This window comes from Cebus imitator, unplaced genomic scaffold, assembly GCF_001604975.1.
Source record: "Cebus imitator isolate Cc_AM_T3 unplaced genomic scaffold, Cebus_imitator-1.0 Scaffold145, whole genome shotgun sequence".
NCBI classification, from domain to species: Eukaryota; Metazoa; Chordata; class Mammalia; order Primates; family Cebidae; genus Cebus; species Cebus imitator.
The window spans coordinates 5,366,811-5,386,471 of NW_016107460.1; the positions used below are offsets into that span (position 1 = coordinate 5,366,811).

The 19,661-nt window shown below is 61.4% G+C and overlaps 1 protein-coding gene across 3 annotated transcripts in view; it reads left to right on the forward strand.

The window, feature by feature from the left end:
- The window catches only part of PRDM16 (PR/SET domain 16), a 354,638-nt gene that overhangs the window by 322,365 nt on the left and 12,612 nt on the right, over positions 1 to 19,661 (forward strand). For 2 of the 3 annotated variants that reach the window (XM_037743522.1, XM_037743525.1), the window contains exons 7-12: positions 1,720 to 1,867; positions 2,453 to 2,606; positions 6,906 to 8,322; positions 10,033 to 10,120; positions 13,216 to 13,385; positions 14,042 to 14,119. In XM_037743522.1, coding sequence (XP_037599450.1) covers positions 1,720 to 1,867; positions 2,453 to 2,606; positions 6,906 to 8,322; positions 10,033 to 10,120; positions 13,216 to 13,385; positions 14,042 to 14,119 — 2,055 coding nt within the window. The remainder of the gene's footprint in view (positions 1 to 1,719; positions 1,868 to 2,452; positions 2,607 to 6,905; positions 8,323 to 10,032; positions 10,121 to 13,215; positions 13,386 to 14,041; positions 14,120 to 19,661) is intronic. The other variant, XM_037743524.1, reaches the window with a different exon arrangement.

A 19,661-nucleotide genomic window follows, 5' to 3' on the forward strand; every position in this document is an offset into this window, starting at 1 on the left:
CCCCTCAGTCTCCCTCCCCTCAGTCTCCCTCCCCTCAGCCTCCTCCCCTCAGTCTCCCTCCCTGTCCTTCCCCTGCCTCACCTTCCCTGACAGGTGGAGACAAAGGGCCCCTAGTGTGACATACCCTGGGGACATGTGCCCGGGCCCCCATGGCTGGCACACTGGCGCTGCGGGCAGAGCAGGTGCAGGAGCACGTGGCTGGAGCCGCAGGTGTCCCCTGGCTCTGACCTCAAATGTTGGGACCCCCAGAAAACTGTCTCCTGGGCTCGGGGCCCTGCACCGCCTGGGCTACCCTTCAGGGAGAAACTAGAAAGGAGAAGAAACCCAGGCCAGAGCCTGAGACCTAGAGCCACTCAGCCCAGGGTGCTTCTGCAGCGAGGTCCCAGGCTGGGATGGAGGTGGCAGCATGGACACCGACACCAGGGGATTCATGCTGGCCCCGCCCTCCGGACACACAGGCAGCTCCTTCCCAGACGGTGGCCAAGAGTAGGCAGGGGCACCCTATCCCCAGGCCACCAGCCCTGCTCCCCACGGTGGCAGCGGCCTGTCCCAGGAGGGGCCTTAGAGACGAGCAGGCCCAGGCTGGCCCTCCCCTGCCCCGAGGCCAGGCAGCAGCCAGGATCTGGAGCCTAGGTGGCCTTGGGGACCTGTGTGACCCCCTGGGAAAGGCAAGATTCCTGGTCTCTGTGGGGAGTGAAACTGGGACATTCACTCTAGCGCTGCAGGAGCTATGGAGGCCCTTCCAGCACGGGCCCCTCCTCCTGCCTCTGAGGATTTCCTCCAGGACAGCCTCGCAAAGTCAGAGCAAAGCCCATCAGGCCGCTACCCGGCTGTGTGATTGCTGGGGATTACAGCCCACCCCCGCGCCGCCCCCCGGGGACGGCAAACCCTCCACCCGGAACAGATGACTGAGAAAATAAGCATTTGGGCAAATCCCGACTGCGACCCTTCCCAGTAAACGCCGCTCAAGAGGGTCCCTGTTTTCTTTACATAAACACATAAATCACAATTAACAACAGGGGAAAAGATACAGTCTCCTGATGCTCGGGAACCAGGCGGTTCTGATCGGAATGGATGGCCGGCCCCGTAATTAACGAGCCGTGATATATCACTGCTTTGCTCATGAAGATTAACGGTCCTCCCTGGGACTGGGGAAGCCGGGGGTCCCCCGAGAGCCGGAAATTAGAGCGGCTCCTTCATCCAAGTGGAGGGCCCCTCCGAGCGGTTGTGCTCTGCAGGCTTCGTGTTACCTGGAGACCCCCATGTGACTCCTGGCCTGCCTCCCCGGCGTGTGCCCAGCACTGAGGGGCGTCCTTGGGTTTCAGGGACTTGCCCCACTCCTGGGTTCATGCCAATGTTGAACCGTCTTTTTCTCAGGCCCAAGCTTACCCTCAAGGCCAGGACCATCTTGAGAGGCAGCCAGGGAGTGTGGGCTGGGGTCCCGCCCTGCCTCCGGCTGCCCTGGGGGTGGTCTTGGGTGAGGGATGGCATTCTCCAGGCACCAGCTTCCTCATCTGCTAAGGGGAAGGCCGCCTCTGCCCCTCACCCCAGGCCACCACAGAGAGAAGGTGGACAGGGAGATGCCAGCACAGCCCTGATCTGCCGGCAGTATGGCAGGGGCCCCGAGGGGGCGCTGGGAACAGGCTCTGTGGGGCTGGGGTCCCCATCCGGGGCAAGGGGCAGCAGCCAGGCCCCGCAGTGACCCGGTCCTCTGTGCAGCCTGGAGCAGCACATGGTCGTCCACACGGAGGAGCGAGAATACAAATGTGACCAGTGCCCCAAGGCCTTCAACTGGAAGTCCAACCTCATCCGCCACCAGATGTCCCATGACAGCGGCAAACGCTTCGAATGTGAAAACTGCGTGAAGGTAACACTGGGGCAGGCCCGTCCCAGCCCCAGCGCAGCAGGAGCCCCCATGCTCCCTACACCCCGGCCCACCTGCACATGGAGCACGGCGGAGCGGGTTGGAGGCCCCGGGGTCACACGGGCCTTGCATGGTACTAGGAAGGAAAGGAAGTCTCAGGGAAGACTGACCCCCAGCTCAGAAAGATCAAGGCAAGACCAGAACCCAGGCTCCTCCAGGGCTCAGCTCCTGCCTTCCTGCCAGTGTGGAAGGAAGAGGCTGGCAGGGGTGAGCTTCCACCCCCAGCCCCTCAAGGCCACAGTGCCACCACTGAAGACGCTTGCTGTAGCCCTGTCTCATGCAGTCTCATGGCCACAGTTCAGAAATTGCTCTGGAGGAAAGCCGGCCAAGGAGGCTCCGTGGCCCACCTGAGGCCATCCAGGGGGTCGCTGCTACAGCAGAGACCTCTCCCGGCCTGCTCAGGGCAGAGGGAAACGTGACGAGAAAGACAGGCAGGGCCCTGCCCTGGTGGCTGTTGGCGCAGCAGCCAGAACCACGCCCAGGCGGGTGTCCACGTGGGGCACGAGCCCACAGCGTCCCTCTCTCCAGGTGTTCACGGACCCCAGCAACCTTCAGCGGCACATTCGCTCCCAGCACGTGGGCGCCCGGGCCCACGCCTGCCCTGACTGTGGGAAGACCTTTGCCACGTCCTCCGGCCTGAAGCAGCACAAACACATCCACAGCACGGTGAAACCTTTCATATGTAAGTGGTCGCCCAGCCTGGCTGCCCGCCCTCTGGGTGCACAGATTGCCGTGGGGTCAGGCCAAAGTGTGCCATCCCCCAAGGTCTCCCCACATCCAAGGGACCTGTTTGTTTAGAGAGCACTCCTGGCAGGTTCTGACATTTCTGCCATGTGCAGCCGGCCCCGGCAGGCACCCTTGGTGTTCGCCCCTCACTCCCCCTGCTCCCTGTCCTGCCGTCCTCGACAGCGCCCCTTGCTTCAGCTCACAGGGGCTGGAGGGGGCCAGTGTGTGATGCGAGGGACCAGGGCCCTGCAGAAGGAGCCGGCCCCTCCCTCCCTGTGGCCACTCCTGTCCCCCAAACTCACTCCCTGCCCTTGCCGAGCTCCAGAAGGATGTGCATGTGACAGTCCCCACAGACACCCATGGGTATTGTCAGGGCAGTGTCTCTAGTGGCCCAGTGTGTGCCCAGTGCTGTTCCAGTGCAGGGCCAGCCCTGAATCAAAGAGCCGCTGTCTTTAGGAGACTTGCACACTAACGGAGGAGACAGCAAGGTGGCAGGCACGGCTCCGGGTGCGGCTCTGCGGGCCACAGCCTCACAGGGGGCCGGGCTGGCAGCCTGGCATGGGAGCTGCGCCTGCCTGTTCACCAAGAGGCGTTCTAGCAGAGACGCAGGGAGAGGGAGCCCTGGGCACCTGTGGGGGGGCTCAGGAGGGAGCTGTGAGCATAGAGGCCCCGAGGCGCGGCTGTGTTTGAGAAATGAGTGAGGGGATGAGAAGAAAGGGCCAGGCGGTAGCTCACGCCCGTAATCCCAGCACTTTGGGCTGCCCAGATGGGAAGATCACTTGAGGCCAGGAGTTCGAGACCAGCCTGAGCAACGTAGCAAGACCCTGTTTCTACCAAAAAAAAAAAAATGTTTTTTAATTAGCCAAGCATGGTAGCGTGTGCCTGCGGTCCCAGCTCTCAGGGGGCTAAGGGGGGGGCGGATGTCTTGAGCCCAGGAGGTCGAGGCTACGGTGAGCCAAGATCACGCCACCGCCGACCTCCCAGGAGGAGCATGCCCGGTGTGTGCCCGGCTCCAGCGCCCCACCGCATAGCACCCCTTCCCTCTGGGAGAAAACAGTACGGGCAAGCTGGGCGGGAGCTTGGGGAGGGACATGACCACCCCCAGATGCAGTGACTCCCACTGTGAGATCAGCACCAGTGAGCGCCTCAGATGACAGCCTGGAGCTCTGTAGCAAGCTCAGAAGGTTGAAACATCCCTGCGTCTCTGGGCGTGCAGACAAGCTTTCTAAAGTCCGTTGCATCGTATTAATGACAAATGTCCAGGAGCTGCAGCACCCCGGGCATTCCAGCCCTCAGCTCCCACCATGCTGCAAACGCTCCCCTCCTCGCGTGGTGGAGACGGGACAGGGAAGTCCGGCTAGCCCTGTTCAGCCTCAGCAGCCCTTGGACCCCTTGTCCACACTCCAGGATCACCTTTGTGGCTTGGCTTTTGGCTAAGGAGATGAAGCTAAAAGGAAAACGCGGGACGTGGCCAGATTGGATGTATGAAGGTCTCATTCACTTAGAAATTATGTCAGACACAGGCGACGCAGCCCCGGCCTCTCCCAGGCTGTGACACGGCATCCTTTGGTGCACACGCAAAGGGGGTCTTCAGGCTTGGAGAGGAGAATTTGCGAACAAGCAAGGGAGTCCAAACAGCGTGGCCCTTTCTGAGAACAGTCAGTGCTTGCAGGAGAGGTCACAGCGGTGCCGGTGCTCACGGGCAGGCTCCGCGTCCACCTGCCGGCTGGGCACAGGCAGATGGAGGAAGCCCGGGTCCCCACCTCGCTGGCCAGATGGAGGGGTTGTCACTCTTGGTGATGTCTTTCCCACCAAGGAGCTCACCTGTGCACTGGGGTCTGTACGCACGTGTGTGTGCATATGAGTGTGTGTGTGTGCATGTGCCTGTGTGTGTAAGAGAAAGGGGGCGTAGGGAGAGAGGAGAGGAGGACAGGAGAGAGGGGACATGTATCTGGGCATGGGGCGGACAGGCTCACATGGGCACTTTTCACAAAGGGCCTTTGCGCTAATTGTGCACGTGCGTACGTGAGTGTGTGAGTGTGGGCACTGAGTTGGTGCGTGTATCAGTGTGTATGAGTTCTGTATGAGCAAGTGTGAGTGTGCATTCACACAGATACCCTGCCAGGAGAAGAAACTGCTGACCGGGCGAGCCCTGGCCTGGACCCCTCCCATCTTGGCAGGGCCCCGGGAGGCTCCCTCTGCAGGGGCTGGCTGCCCAGGCCGTCCTCCGCCTCTTCAGGCAGCTGCCTCCCTCTGCCAGCTCCAAACCAGCTGAGGCCATCCCCAGGGTCCAGGACCTTCCCCTGCAGGGACCTCTGTCTCTCGAGGCCTCTCTTCTTCCCCAGCCCTTCTGCAGAGCCCCCCATCAGTGAGCAGATGGGTGGGAACCCATGGTCCCTGAGCCCAAGCACAGCCGCTTACCCGGGAGGCCCCTCCTCGGAGCTGCCCTGGGCCAGAGGCTGCTCAAAGCCAGTCTCCAAGTCCAGATGGCAGCAGCCACTGACCAGGTACCACCAGGACCTGCCAAAGGCCGGGCCAGAGCCAGGGTGTGCTTGTGTGGCCAGCAGGGCCTGAGCCCCTCCCTCAGGGCCAGGCAGGCGACCAGGGGTATTTATAGGTCCACCCTGTGGAGGGTCACCTCTCCATCAGCGAGGGCAGATGTGATGGAACAAGACAAAGTTTCTCCCCTCAGCCTTGAAAACGCCCCGCCAGGCTGGATGGGCAGGAAGCTAGAGCGGGTAGTAGAAATAGATGTTGTGATCAGAGAACACGGTGATCTCAGAGAAAGCTCCCAGCTGGCATCGCCTGAGATCAGGCGGCCGAGGGTGAGCAGGAAGCGTGCTGGAAGCATTGTTTCCACAGGGCTGTGTGGAGGAAGCAAATTGTCCTATAGAGAAAGACGCTCGCCGGGGCGTGTGTGTGTGTGTGTGCGTGTGTGTGTGTATGTGGTGGGTGTTGTGCATGTGTGTACATGTGAGTGCATGTGTGTATACGTGTGTGTGGTGGGTGTGTGTGCGTGCATATGTGTGTACATTGTGTGGTGGTTGTGTGTGTGCATGTGTGTGTACGTGTGTGGTGGTGGTGTGGGGGGCATGTGCATGTACGTGTGTGTGGTGGTTGTGTGTGTGTGCATATGTGTGTGTGTTCCTCCCTTTCTCCTTAGAAAAACAAGAGGCGAAAGACAAGCTGGCAATTCACTGACACCGTTCACAGGCCTTTAGGAAAATGGCTGGGGCCCCCAGGCCTCTGGGTCCAGAGTCTGGCTGGGCCAGCACTGCCCTCTCCTGTTGAGAGAAGATGCTGGCACTCGCTGGCCAGAGCTAGGCACTGGCTCTGCCATCCCAGTCCAGGAGGTTCTCAGGAGTAGGACGTTCACTTTCTCAGGCAGAGAAAAGTCCCTCTGAGTAGGTCCCTGCCTGGGGTGACCTCCTGTGCCTGTCAACCTCTAGCCGTCTCCAAAGGGTGGCCCTGTACTGCCAGGAGCCCCAAAGTCTGGACTCCCTGAGTTGGGGCCTCCTGAGAACCTCAAGAACTATCTATGTCACCCCAGAGGCTGCCTTCTTCTGAGGTGCAGGTGGCAGGACCTGGGGCAGAGAGAGGAGGCGGGAGACCGCTGGTAACACTGTGAACTTCTAGATAGCAGGAGACTCAGGCTGTGTGCTCAGTGCCCTGCTCCCACCCCTGCTGGAAAAGCAGCAGAAGTGAAGAGGAAGGCAGGGCGTGCCCTGAGCCAGCTTGCCCCGAATCCACTGATGGAGTGGCAGACACCATCACATGCCTTCGCTTTGCCCGTGGCCCGCCCTGGGGAGCAGGCTCGCCTTCGTCAGGGGCTTCTGAAAATCTTGGCTCCCAAACTAGCAACACCGTCGGGGAGGAGGGTGGGGACAGCAGTGGCGAGCCCATTCTCCAGCAGAGAGGGTGGAGGACAGCAGGGTCTGGACCAACCAGCCCTGGGATCTGTGCTGGTCATGGGAGGCTAGCCTTGGGGTGGGCGCATGCACCCTCACGTATGTTTCCACATGCTCATGTGTGCACAAGTGCGCACACTCAGACATGCACACTCGCAGAATACCCACATGCCTGCCCCCCACACACACATGCAACTGCCTCATATGTGAGTGTATGCAGACACACACGCATGCACAGTACCCGTGGGCGCGCACCCGGACAGCGGCTTCCCGCCCGGGCCTGCCCCTCCCGTGGCGGGCTTCCTGGTCATTTCACGCGGTGTGTTTGGCCTCTGCTGCTGTTTCAGGTGAGGTCTGCCACAAGTCCTACACGCAGTTCTCCAACCTGTGCCGGCACAAGCGGATGCACGCCGACTGCCGCACGCAGATCAAGTGCAAGGACTGTGGGCAGATGTTCAGCACTACCTCCTCCCTCAACAAGCACCGGCGCTTCTGCGAGGGCAAGAACCATTACACGCCAGGCGGCATCTTCGCCCCGGGCCTGCCCTTGACCCCCAGCCCCATGATGGACAAGGCGAAACCCTCCCCCAACCTCAACCACGCCAGCCTGGGCTTCAGCGAGTACTTCCCCTCCAGGCCGCACCCGGGGAGCCTGCCCTTCTCCACAGCGCCTCCCGCGTTCCCCACGCTCACCCCCGGCTTCCCGGGCATCTTTCCTCCGTCCTTGTACCCTCGGCCGCCTCTGCTACCTCCCACGCCACTGCTCAAGAGCCCCCTGAACCACACCCAGGACGCCAAGCTGCCCAGCCCCCTGGGGAACCCGGCCCTGCCCCTGGTCTCCGCCGTCAGCAACAGCAGCCAGGGCACCCCGGCAGCCCTGGGCCCCGAGGAGAAGTTCGAGAGCCGCCTGGAGGACTCCCGTGTGGAGAAGCTGAAGGCCAGGAGCAGCGACGTGTCGGACGGCAGCGACTTTGAGGACGTCAACACCACCACAGGGACCGACCTGGACACCACCACAGGGACAGGCTCGGACCTGGACAGCGACGTGGACAGCGACCCCGACAAGGGGAAGGGCAGGGGCAAGTCGGCCGAGGGCAAGCCCGAGTTTGGGGGCGGCCTGGCGCCCGCGGGGGCCCCCAACAGCGTGGCCGAGGTACCCGTCTTCTACTCCCAGCACTCATTCTTCCCGCCGCCTGACGAGCAGCTGCTGACCGCCACGGGTGCCGCCGGGGACTCCATCAAGGCCATCGCGTCCATCGCCGAGAAGTACTTCGGCCCGGGCTTCATGGGGATGCAGGAGAAGAAGCTGGGCTCGCTGCCCTACCACTCGGCCTTCCCCTTCCAGTTCCTGCCCAACTTTCCCCAATCCCTCTACCCCTTCACGGACCGAGCCCTTGCCCACAACCTGCTCGTCAAGACGGAGCCCAAGTCTCCCCGGGACGTCCTGAAGGCGGGCGTCCCCAGCGCCGAGTGTCCCTTCGATCTCACCACCAAGCCCAAGGACGTGAAGCCTATCCTGCCCGTGCCCAAGGGCCCTTCGGCACCCTCGTCCAGCGAGGAGCAGCCGCTGGACCTGAGCATCGGCAGCCGGGCCCGCGCCAGCCAGAACGGCGGCGGGCGGGAGCCGCGGAAGAACCACGTCTACGGGGAGCGCAAGCTGGGCGCCGGTGAGGGGCTGCCCCAGGTGTGCCCGGCGCGGATGCCCCAGCAGCCCCCGCTCCACTATGCCAAGCCCTCGCCCTTCTTCATGGACCCCATCTACAGGTATTCTGCGCCCCGGCCTCACCCATTCTCTCTGGGGTGGGCAGTGCAGGGCGGACTCAGGGCATGGTGGTGTCTCTTTCAATGTTGTCCCCCGGCCTTTGCTGACTTCAGGAAGATGCCCCCATTTTTGGGGGGATCTGCACCCCTCAGGAGGGATGCCTGGCTTGGCTGCTCCTAAGCCAAGTGCCCGGCCCGGGCCATGTTTGGTAGGCCAGGACAGGTGCTCCCGGACACATGCGGTTTTCTTGCACTGATGACCACTCAGATGTCCCACTGCTGGCCTTAAGGCCTTCCTACCCCTAGTAACCCCTCCCACCCCAACTCCAACCCCTCCTTGGCCCTCCCCCGCACCCCTCTCTCCAGCTGTCTCACTGGTCCAGCTCCCCCGAGCCTCCACCTGCAGAAGTCAGAGGGGCCTGGGCTGAGTGCTGCCTGCCTGTCCTGAGTGTTCCTGACTCTGGAGCCAGAGCAGCAGGGGAGTGGGGAGAGGGGAGAGGGGAGAGGGGTGTCTTTCTGGGGTCCCAGGGGGAATCAGAGAAGGAGCCAGTGGTCCTTGGAGGGGAGGAGGAGGGGCATAGGGAGCAGGCATTGGAGGGTTTTCTCAGCACCAGTGCACAGTGTCTTTGATGCCCCTCTTGGGGAAAGGTGAGCTTAATGCCACTCCCTGATTTCTGGACAGGTTCGCCCCTCCCTAGAATACAGGTGGGTTGGGAGAGCAGGCTCAGGCTTGGGGAGGGTCCTGCCCCCACCCACACGTGTCTCTGTGCTGCCCGCTTCGCCATGCAAGGAGATGGGAAGGCCACCCTGAGGAACTCCCGACCGAATAAAGCAAAAGCGGCCAGTCCTAGAGATGCTGGGGGGGCTGTGTCTTGGAGGGGGCAGTAGGTTTACCAAAACGGTCTCAGTGACAGCAAAGAGGCTCCCAAGTCCAGCCCTCACTGTGGGACCCAGGCAGACGGAGAAGAGCTGGCCTCCTTCGGGAACCGCCAAGCCAAAGGAGGGTCCGCGATGGCCCTGCCCGCCGCCTCTGTTTACCACCAGAGGTTCGCACTGTGATGCAGGGAGCAGGCTTGTCACTGGCATCTGGGGAAGGTTCTGGAACTATAATCTCCAGCAGCCCCGGAGGGTTAGGGCCCTGTCCAGGTGCTGCCGGGGCCCCTGGTGACCTCCCCAGGACAGATACCTGTCAGCCACTCACGTTCATCAGCACACACAGGCAGCACGCCCCGTGCCAAGGGCCAGGTCAGGGGAGGGGCCTCAAGCTCTGCTGTGAGCAGGTCCAGGGACCCCCATGAGAGCGGCCCCCACTCAGGCAGGGCTCACCAGCCAGTTGGCAGGAGGCCAGGTGCACGGGACCCTCAGCAGACTCCAGGCTCCTGTGTTCGCCCTCATGACCTGCGTGGCTGCTGGCAGCCGAGGGTCTTCGAAGGCACTTGGGGGGAACGTGGAGGTGATGGGAGGTGAACGGGAACCACCAAGGGAGCATGTTCAGGGGCAGGCGGTGAAGGGAGGGTCTGTTTAGGGGGCCGGTAGGCTGGGCCCCCACATCCCCAAGGCCCACAGAGGAGTCTGGTGGGAGTTGGGGCAGCCCCAGCGCAGTCCACACTGTGGCCTTGTGACTGGCCAGGCATACGGACAGGCGGGGCGGGCAGCTCGGCGGGGCGGGCAGCTCGGTCGGTGTGGTACGTAACCCTCTGTGCTGTTGTCCAGCAGGGTAGAAAAGCGGAAGGTCACAGACCCCGTGGGAGCCCTGAAGGAGAAGTACCTGCGGCCATCCCCGCTGCTCTTCCACCCCCAGGTACGACCCCAGCGCAGGCCAGGGCACCCGGTGACGACCCGCACACCAGTGGCCCCACCGCCCGGTGGCCCAGGCTCAGTGGCCAGGCTGGAGTGGGAGTTCCCGTCCAGGCTGCCGCATGCACAGAGGCCCTCAAAAGCAGGGGAGGATTCTCTCCCTGTGGCCCCTCAGGGCACTGTCGGCTGGAGAGGTTGAGGACGGAGAGCGGTCCTCACAGGGCAGCCCCAGGGACCTCTCTGACCCCTGGCTCTGGGCTCCAGGAAGGAGAAGGAGCTTCAGTGGCACCGTGGGCAGAGCCTGAAGAAGCAAGTGCAGGGATTGTGAATGAGGGGAGCAGCTTCGGGCGGCAGCGCAGGGCACAGCGTGGGAGCGCTCTCTCGGGTGCCCAAGACCTGAGTATGTTCAAAGGGAGGAGAGGAAGGGCCTGAGCGTGCAGAGGGGGGCACAGAGCCAGGCCCCAGGGGGGCGGTGGTCAGGGGGTCAGGAAAGAGACCCAGAGAGCCCCAAAGTCTGGTTAGGTGGGTGCAGACCCTGCCAGGCTCCTGCCAGCCCCTGAGGCCACATCCTGGGAGCAAAGTAGTGGGCAGGCAGCACGACCAAGGCAGAGCTCCCGATCTCCTGCCCCTACTGACTTGGTCTCATTGCTGGGAGCCTGGCTCCTTCCGCAGCACTGGGGGCTGCACCTGGGGAGGGTCCTGGGGTGGCACGGTGGGCCTGGCCCTGCCTGAGACTGCAGACCAGGCCGGGGCATTGTTCTCTCTCGGCGTTCCCGCCATGGACGGGCCCCCGCCGGTTTGTGAAACCTGCACCCAGCCTGAGTTCACAGCTAAACTTAGCGCCTCCCATTGTTTCCACGGGGCCATGGAGTTTGGTTAATAACTTCCCCCGATTTTCCTCGGGATGGGCTGGAAAGAGCCACAGGCCAGCCAGGCGCATCCTGTGTTTGTGTTTGCCCGGGGAGCGAGGCTTGGAATATCTGATCAGGCCGAGCTGGGCGGGAGAGGCCCACCCAGGCCCACCCAGGCCCGAGGAAGGGAGCCCGGTGGGGGGTGGCTGCCATTGTCCCTCCTGCCCGCTACCCCCACGGGCCGGCCACCCGCGCTGCCTGTCCCTGCGGTCCAGAACCAGGAGATGGGGGCGGGAAGGGAGAGACGACTGATAAGTCACCAAATGGTCTAAGGTTGGGCCATCACTCGGGCGGAAGGCACCAATTCCTAACGGCCTCGGTGAAGCCCAGAGCCATGGCCGTGCGAAGGCCGCAGCCCCTGCTGTCCAGGCTGCTCCAGGTTGCGGAGGCCCAGCTGATGGCTCAGGGAGCAAGACAGCTTCCATCTGCCCATCACTGGTTCTCACCAGGACGAGAACAGTCCTGACCCCCGCAGCCTGGGTGGGGCTGGAAGGAGCCGGAGGGGAGGCCTCCGCCTCTTGCAGATGAACACGAGTTTCTACTCATTAATTACTTTCTGGGTGTTTTTATTGTAATCAGTCAGTTGTTCCCCAAATAGCAAAATGTCCCCACCCCAGGGGCCTGCGGTCTCTGGGTAGCATTTGCAGAAAGCCCTCTACTTCCTGCCAGTAGCAGCTGGGCAATCCCAGGCAAGCGAGTCTCTGAAAAGCTGAGTGCCGGTTGCCAGGCTCTCGGATGCTGAGAGACCCCAGCCATGTGGCGGGATAGTTTTGTTTGCCAGTGGGCAGCCAGGGCCAGCATCTTGCTGTAACAAGGCAGGTTACCTCTGTGAAGCTGGCTCTGAGCATCACTCTGAGGCAGCGAGCCCCAAACGAGGGCCCTGGATGAGGCGGGTCCCCATCTGCCCTGCCTCTCATCCCCACACCCATTCCGTGGCCGCTGGGTGCCAAGGACCCACACCCTGACCAGTTTCTCCCAGTAACCCCCGTACATGGAGACCACAAACTCTCCCTTCCATCTCCAGAAGCTCCTGCCCAGCGCTTCCCCTCCCTCACCACAGGGGAGGCAGGTGACACATATACCTGTTTAGGAAAGGTGTCTGGAGGGCCCTGTGGGTCAGGCCTTGGGCCCTGGGGATGCTGGTCCCCCCGTTCAGCAGTGGGTGTGTGGTGTTTGTTCCTTCTGCTGCCTTTTGCTACCCCTCAGGGGATGAGGAAGGCTCTTCCTTTTCAGCCCCCACCCAGCCCCCCACAGGGCCTGGCACATAGCAGGTATCACAGGGTGGCCGTTTCCTTCCCCACTGGGTGCTGCTCTGGGTCTTCAAAGGCAAAGGGAGTGGGAGAGGTGGGGCTGACACTCAGCAGCTCCATCAGCCTGGCCCCTCCCCTCTCCTGTCACTAGGGCAGGAGGTCTCAGTGGGGCCAGCACAGTCTGGAATTCTGATCAGAGCTTTGCCCACTGGGTGGAAATGATTAATCCCATGCTTCTACCTTCCTAATCGAGCCAGCCCTGGGCATCTCCAGGGAGCAGAGAGGCAGCTCCTAGTGCCTATATCAAATCATCCTGTGTCGTGTGACATGTGGCGTTATTATTTTGAATATTTCCTTTGTGGGATTAAGTCTTAAACCGGCTGTTGAATTCCTCTTTGGTACTTTGCCTGCAATTATGGCATGCTGCCACTTGGTGGCGGTGGCTCTGCAGGCCCATGAGCTATACTTTAAGCTGAGATTCAGGTTGTTATTTTAATTTTTCAAGGCTAAAAAAATACAATTTTTAATGTTAAACTAGATGTAATTCTGCATTTAACCCAAACTAGCCAACCAGAAGTCATGGCCAGGGGTCAAGTCAGCTGGGCGTTTTGCTGGCCTGGGTCAAATAAGGGGTTAGGTCATCAGAAGCATCAGCTGTCTGTGTCACTCCGGTCACACCCAGACCAGGCAGGGAGGCTGCTCCTGCAAGCGAGACCCTAAACTGTAAACGGGGGATCCAGGGAAGGACAAGAGCAGGGCTGGCTGCAGAAAGGTGAAAGGATCCAACCCAGGGTCCAAGGAGCCTCTAGGAGACACTGCTTCCACTGCCCACCTGAGCACCCCAGGATGTGCTGTCCTACAGAACCCCCAGCAGTGCAGCCACTCAGGACAGGTGAGAGCACAGCTGAGTCCATAACCTCTCGCTCTTATGCCCACAGATGTCAGCCATAGAGACCATGACAGAGAAGCTGGAGAGCTTTGCAGCCATGAAGGCCGACTCCGGCAGCTCCCTGCAGCCCCTCCCCCACCACCCCTTCAACTTCCGGTCCCCACCCCCAACGCTCTCCGACCCCATCCTCAGGAAGGGCAAGGAGCGATACACATGCAGGTGAGGGGTCCCGGGGTGCAGCTGGGACAGCCCCTGGGGGGCCTGAGTGTGGCACATGTGGCCATGAACCTGTGCTCCCAGGAAAACTCAGGGTCCCAGCCACAGGGAAGCACAGCGCCTGTAATCAGTCAGTCACCTGCTTGAGGTCATGCTTCGCAAATAAGTGACATGGTGGCCTCCCCTGCCTCCCACCATGCTGTGCTCATGTGAGCTCAAGAAAATGCAACCTTGGCCCAGCCTGACACGGGAAGGCCGAGGCTGAGGGGTGCTGGTGCTTGGGGGGATGGGAAACCTCAGTGCAAGAGGCTGAGCTGATTTCTCCAACGTCGGGATGATACCTTCCCGGCCGCCTTGTGCTGTGCAGGCCTGTCCCAGTCAGCCGGAGCCCTCCCTGTCTGCCGCTGGACCGAGGGGCCAAGATGCTTCAGGGGACAGGGGCTGGTCCTGCTCCGGTGGCCGACAGCAGGCTGCTCTGTAACTGGGGCTAGGCTTCAGGGCAGCAGAAGGGACTGAAACCAGGATGCTGGGGTGGGGGCCACCTGTCACATGGCCATCAGGTGTGAGACCTCCAGCATTAGCGTGAAACCGTTTCTAGGAAATGGCCATGTGAGCCTGCCCTAACGCTCCCTCGCCCTCCCCACCTCCCTCCACCCCAGGTACTGTGGGAAGATCTTCCCCAGATCAGCCAATCTCACCAGACACCTGAGGACGCACACCGGGGAGCAGCCGTACAGGTAGGAGCTGCCTGGGCCGGGTGTGGGGAGCAGGGCCGCCAGCCTCCGTGTGCGCACGGCTGACCCACTCCTAGGAGTAAATGTGCCCTTCCCCGGCTCCCTGCTGGAGTGAACATGCAGTGGGCGGGGCTCGGTGCTCAGTTCTGGTCACTCTGTCTCTCCTGTCTCGACCTCATCAGGATGTTGTGAGGATGAGGCAGGAGGTGCCCAGGAACCTGCTGGAAGGCACCTGCCTGGCTCTCGAAGATTCGAGGGAGCAGCTCTCCACCCAACCTGGGGTGTCCACTGGGGCAGGGGATCCTCATCAGAGCAGGGCTGACCAGAGCTAAGGCCTGGAGGGTCCACGTGGGAGAAAACCTCAGCTTCCCCACACCCAGCCCAACTCTGTTCTTCTCACAACGGCTGTAGCTTCCCCCACAGCCCCACTCCTGGGGGGCCAGGGAATGGGCCAAAGGCAGGGCGGGTCTCTGTACAAATGTGGGTCCCCTCCCCCAGCTTGGAGCCCACTGAGGGATTCCGCTGGGGTCCCTGGGACAGCCCTGGATGGGAAGCAGTGTGTCTGTTTCCAGGATCCCACCATGCTCCTCTCACCTGAGCAGCCAGCTGCACCTGCAGAGAAGCAGTCACCCAGCTCATCAGGATGGGGGAGGCATTGAATTTGGGGCTCACAACAGCCTCCCAAAGAAGCCTGTCATTCCATTTTAAAGACGAGGTGTCCGAGGCTCAGAGATGCCCTGTGACTCACTGGGGTCGGGGCCTGGGAGTGAGCATGTTAAGTGAGAACCCCAGACAGTGGTAACCGGGAGGCGAATGGTAAAATGCTGGCTTAGTGACACAGGCAGGCTGTGTCTGTTCACAGAGGCCATTGCGGACAAAGAGTGTTTCACACACGTAAGATTTCTCAACTCTGACCACACAGAGCTAGAGGTCACCAGGAAGGGACCACATGCTAGTGCAGGCACTGGGGGCTCAGTTTGTGTCTCCGTCCCTGGGGAAGGAGGCCAGCTGGGCACCTGCACATGCCGTGCTCACCGAGCCCCACTCTGAGACAGACCAAGCCTCCCCCGCTGCCACAGGGCCATGTCCCCACCCGCAGGGTCAATGGCAGCTCATGCCACCTATGGGTTGTCTGTTCAGTGCCTGCAGCCCTCCCCAGCTCACAGACCCCCCCACCCAGCTCCTTGCCCACCCTTCGAAAAATAGCGACTTACAACTTAACAAAGGCTAGCAACACAAAGATTTATTTGGTCTGGTCCCTCCCAGAAAGCGAGCTGTGTGTTTTTTCTGTAATGAGAGCCGACTTCTGGACAGCGTTGTGTGCTAAGAGCCCCCAGAGGGTCGGGGTGGTGTTTATAGAAGAATTTAATTATCATTGATTTCTTTTGCTCTCTCCAATCTGCGAGTTTCGACTTTGGTAACAATAATTGCTTTGCAAGTTTGTGTTGCAAATCCTGACTTTATCTGGCTCAAGGCAGGCCTGTGCCGAGGGCTTTGGAGCGTGCGTTTTCGTTCTGACACTGGTGGTTTCTGGACTCGCTTTGATAATCAGGAGGATTTTAAGTTAGCGGAGGGAAAGTGCCGGCCATCCCCGGAAGCCCGCCAAGAGGAGCTGGAGCCCCCCAGGCCTGCCCCAGTGTGAGCCCCTCCCCGGTGCCAGCACCCACACGTGTGCCCGCCGCATGTGCGTATGTGTGTGCCCGGAGTGGTCAGGCTGACGCAGCCCGCGCGCAAGCAAGGGGAAGCGGTCTTCTCACGGGTTGCCTGGAGTGGTCGGGTAATCAAACCAGATGACACTGGAAGGCTCTTCCGTTGAAGTCCCTGCCTCCAGCGATCTGCAGTCATTCAGAATGTGTTTCACAGCCCGAGGGAGGGGAAGCAGACCCTTTGGTGCACCAAATCCGTTTCCTGGAGGTCGCTTGGCCGCTGGCTTCTGCTGGCCTACAGATGCTTGAGTGAAGACGGAAGATGAGACGCAGTTAATGTCACTCTTATTTCTTAAAAATAAAAAGCATGTAGGCTTTGTGGGATTGGGGCTGGAGAAGTATAAAGACTGAGCTGGGAATAGGGGCCCTGCTCCCCGGTCAGCCGGCGCGGGGTCTCTCTGGGACACTGCGTGGTGGAACCTGGAGTCACTCCCTGGACGCGAGCCTGCTCAGGCTGCCCGGGGCTCCTGGGCCCGAGATTCCCACCTCAGAGCCGCTAGCTTCCTGGTCTGCTGTGGGCTTCTTCCTCCCCACAGCCTCCGTCCTGCCGTCCGTCCGTGTGAAGGTGGAGCACGCAGGGGAGGCAAGCTTGTGTCTCCATCAGGGGCTGCAGGCGGCCCATGCCTGCCCATTCTTTTTTCGTTTTATTTTTATGGCTGGGTTTCAAAATCTCTTCCTTCTTCCTCCTCCCTCACTTTTATTACAGCCACCAAAAGCGGTGACCCCTGTGGTGGCTGCAGGAGGCCCCACTGGATCCCAGGAAGGAGCGGCCGCCCAGGGCTCTGGGCTCGGGGGCCCTGGCCACCTCCCCCCGACCTGCCCATGCTCTGTTGTCTCCCCCCCCGCTGGCTTCCCTGGGAGCACAGCAGGCATGGTCACAGCAAGGTCCTCTCAAGGCCCCTCAGCACACAGGGCCCGGCTGCCCTGCAGGCTCTCCTTCCTTTTGGAGCTCATGGGCTTGTTATTTTACACAGTGAGGCCATCAATTTCACCAGCCGCCTGTCAGCTTATTTACAACGCAGACCCCAGCTGCTCAGAGAACTCTGCTCCCTCGCAGCCCTAGGCTCACAGCTCCTCTAAATTTCAAATGGACTTCTCTGTCTGGGCCATTTATTTAGATTAGAAGTAGGAGAGGGCCACATTCAGGGCTCTCTGCAACCAAATTCAATGCACAGCCCCCTCCGTGGCCCTCCCCAGCCCCAGAGCTTCACACAAGGGACCTGCTCTCCAGGTTCATGAACAAGCTTCTTTTCCAATCCCATTTCTTACCCCAGATCCCCATTGCTAGGGTTTACGCAGGAGCCATTAGGTGGAGTTTCTGCATGGGTCCCTGCATTTCCAAAGGAACCAGGAACTGTGTGAGCACACATGCAGACAGGCAGGCAGACAGACAGACAGATGGACAGACACGCAGGCAGACAGGCAGATGGACAGACAGACAGGCAGACAGACAGGCAGATGGACAGACAGGCAGGCAGACAGACAGGCAGATGGACAGACAGGCAGACAGACAGGCAGATAGACAGACAGGCAGGCAGACAGACAGATGGACAGGCAGGCAGGCAGACAGACATGCGGGCAGACAGACAGGCAGATGGACAGACAGGCAGGCAGACAGACAGATGGACAGGCAGGCAGGCAGACAGACATGCGGGCAGACAGACAGGCAGATGGACAGACAGGCAGGCATACAGACAAGCAGACATACAGGCAGATGGACAGACAGGCAGGCAGACAGGCAGATGGACAGACAGACAAGCAGACAGACAGACAAGCAGGCAGGCAGGCAGACTGGCTGCGCCCACGTGCCAGAGAGGCACATGGCCCCACTGGGTGGGAAGCCTCTGGCTGGGCAGAGGCTGAAAGCTCAGACCGGCAGGTGCCTTGCACCTGGGCTGGAGATGCAGGGTCCAGGGAGTCCTTTCTCAGCAGTCAGACTCAAAAGCAGGACAGTCCCGGGCCGGGCACCACCGTTCCAGCCTTAGGCTGTATCAGGATGGGGACATGAGATGATGCTTTTGGGGGTGTAAAATCTCTCCTTTCCGGGTGATTGTGTGGGACTGGTTGGGTAGGGGCACTCGGGCAGCTCCACCCCAGCAGCTGAAAGGGCTCCATCCTCGGCATTTCTCCTCTGTGATTTCACCAGCCGAGTGAAACAAAACCGCAGCGTCGCCCAGGGCAGGTTTTGTGGACAGCCAGGGCACTGCCCGTCGCTGGGCTGCAGGCGGACAGGCTGGGACCTGGGTGCCCAGAGGCAGCTCAGCTGACCCGGGGAGGAGCAGGGGCTCCTGGAGAAGCCCACGGGCCAGGCCCCGGGGTTCAGGAGCAGAGGAGGCTGAGGGTCGCGTAGGGGGAGCTCAGGGACTCCCATTGCAAATGGTTCTTTGCCTGCCTACCTGGAGGGTGTCAGAGTGAGCCTGGCCTCTGGCAAAGGGAAGAAGGTTCAGAACTGAGTGAATGAAGCCTTGCAGCAGCACCGTGGAGGTTCTCGGGACAAAGTGGGTGGGATGTGGAAACTTTGTGGCCAGGACTGGGAGGGAGGGCCTTTCTACCGGGACTGCCTCCCGCTCTCTAGGGGACCCCTAGGTTTTACCAGGCAGCTTGGGGAACGGGATGAGTGGGAGGAGTCACAGGCTCTCAGATTCCTAGGCTACCCTTGGAATGTGAAAGTGTGTGTGTGCCTCTGGGATCAGACAAGCATTCTGCGGGAGTTCTGATGACCACGAGCACACACAAGGGTGTACATGCCGGCATGGCACACGTGCACCCCAAGCACACATGTGCAACTGGAGAGCCTGCAGTCAGGGTTCCCTCCACCCTCGCCCAGCTGGGTGCCTCTCAGTCAGCCAGCCCCGGCCCCCCAGGGAGAACCCGCGTCTTCACGGAGGCAGTGCACACGCTTCTGCGGAGCCCGTGGGGTTCCTCCGCAGCCCGCCCCCGGCTCCCCCTCTTCGCTTCAGGCGTGATTTTCCTGCCATTCAGTGCACGTGTTGCTCAGCCCCAGCTCTCAGCTCCGCTCTCTGAAATGAGGGCGAACCACCTCCCTCTCCCTGCCTGCAGGTCACACGTGTGGGGGCTGTGATGGTCACTCCCAGTGCAAGGGCCCCCCACTGAGGGGCCGCCACGTGCAGCCCTCTTCTGTCGCTCATCGTGACGGCTTCCAGAAGGCAGGGGCCTTGTCGGATAAGCTGGGGGTGTTAGGGTCACGCTCTGCTGGAGGCCGAGGAGGCATCAGGGGGAAGGGGAGTCTCCTCCCAGCTCTCCCACGTGCACGGTGCTGGCTGGCAGCAGCCCTGCCCACCCCAGGGGGAATAAAGATGAACCCAGCCCAGGGGCTGGCAGTGCCTGAAGGGGTCAGTGTGGTCTTTGTGTCCTTAGCAGGGGAGGCAGCCCCCAGCCCTCCATTGATGGATTGGCAAACTGAGGCCCCAGTTGAGCTGAGGCCTGCCCGGGGTCCCCAGCCACCTCGAGGGTGGAGGAGGAGGGTCTCAGGGAGCGGGTCTCGGCCCCTCCTCCTGGGAAACGGGCCCTGCCCATTTCTTTCCATGGAGCAAGGCCGCCCTCTGGAGGCCACCAGGAGCACGTCACCCTCTGCCCACAGGCCTGGGGGCCAGGGAGACCCAGACAGCAGAGGGCAGGGAACGCTGGAGGGTCAGGGGCACCACAAGCCCAGGGGACACGGGGCACACTCCGGCAGGATCTGCCACTCACATAACAGTAGGAGGGTGAACCCCTGCTTCTCGAAGCTGGGGCTGTTTCTAGGGACAGCTTCCCCAGGACGCCTTTGGCTCTCCAGCTCCAGAACCAGCGGCCTCCGGGATATGGCGGGCCAATGTGGC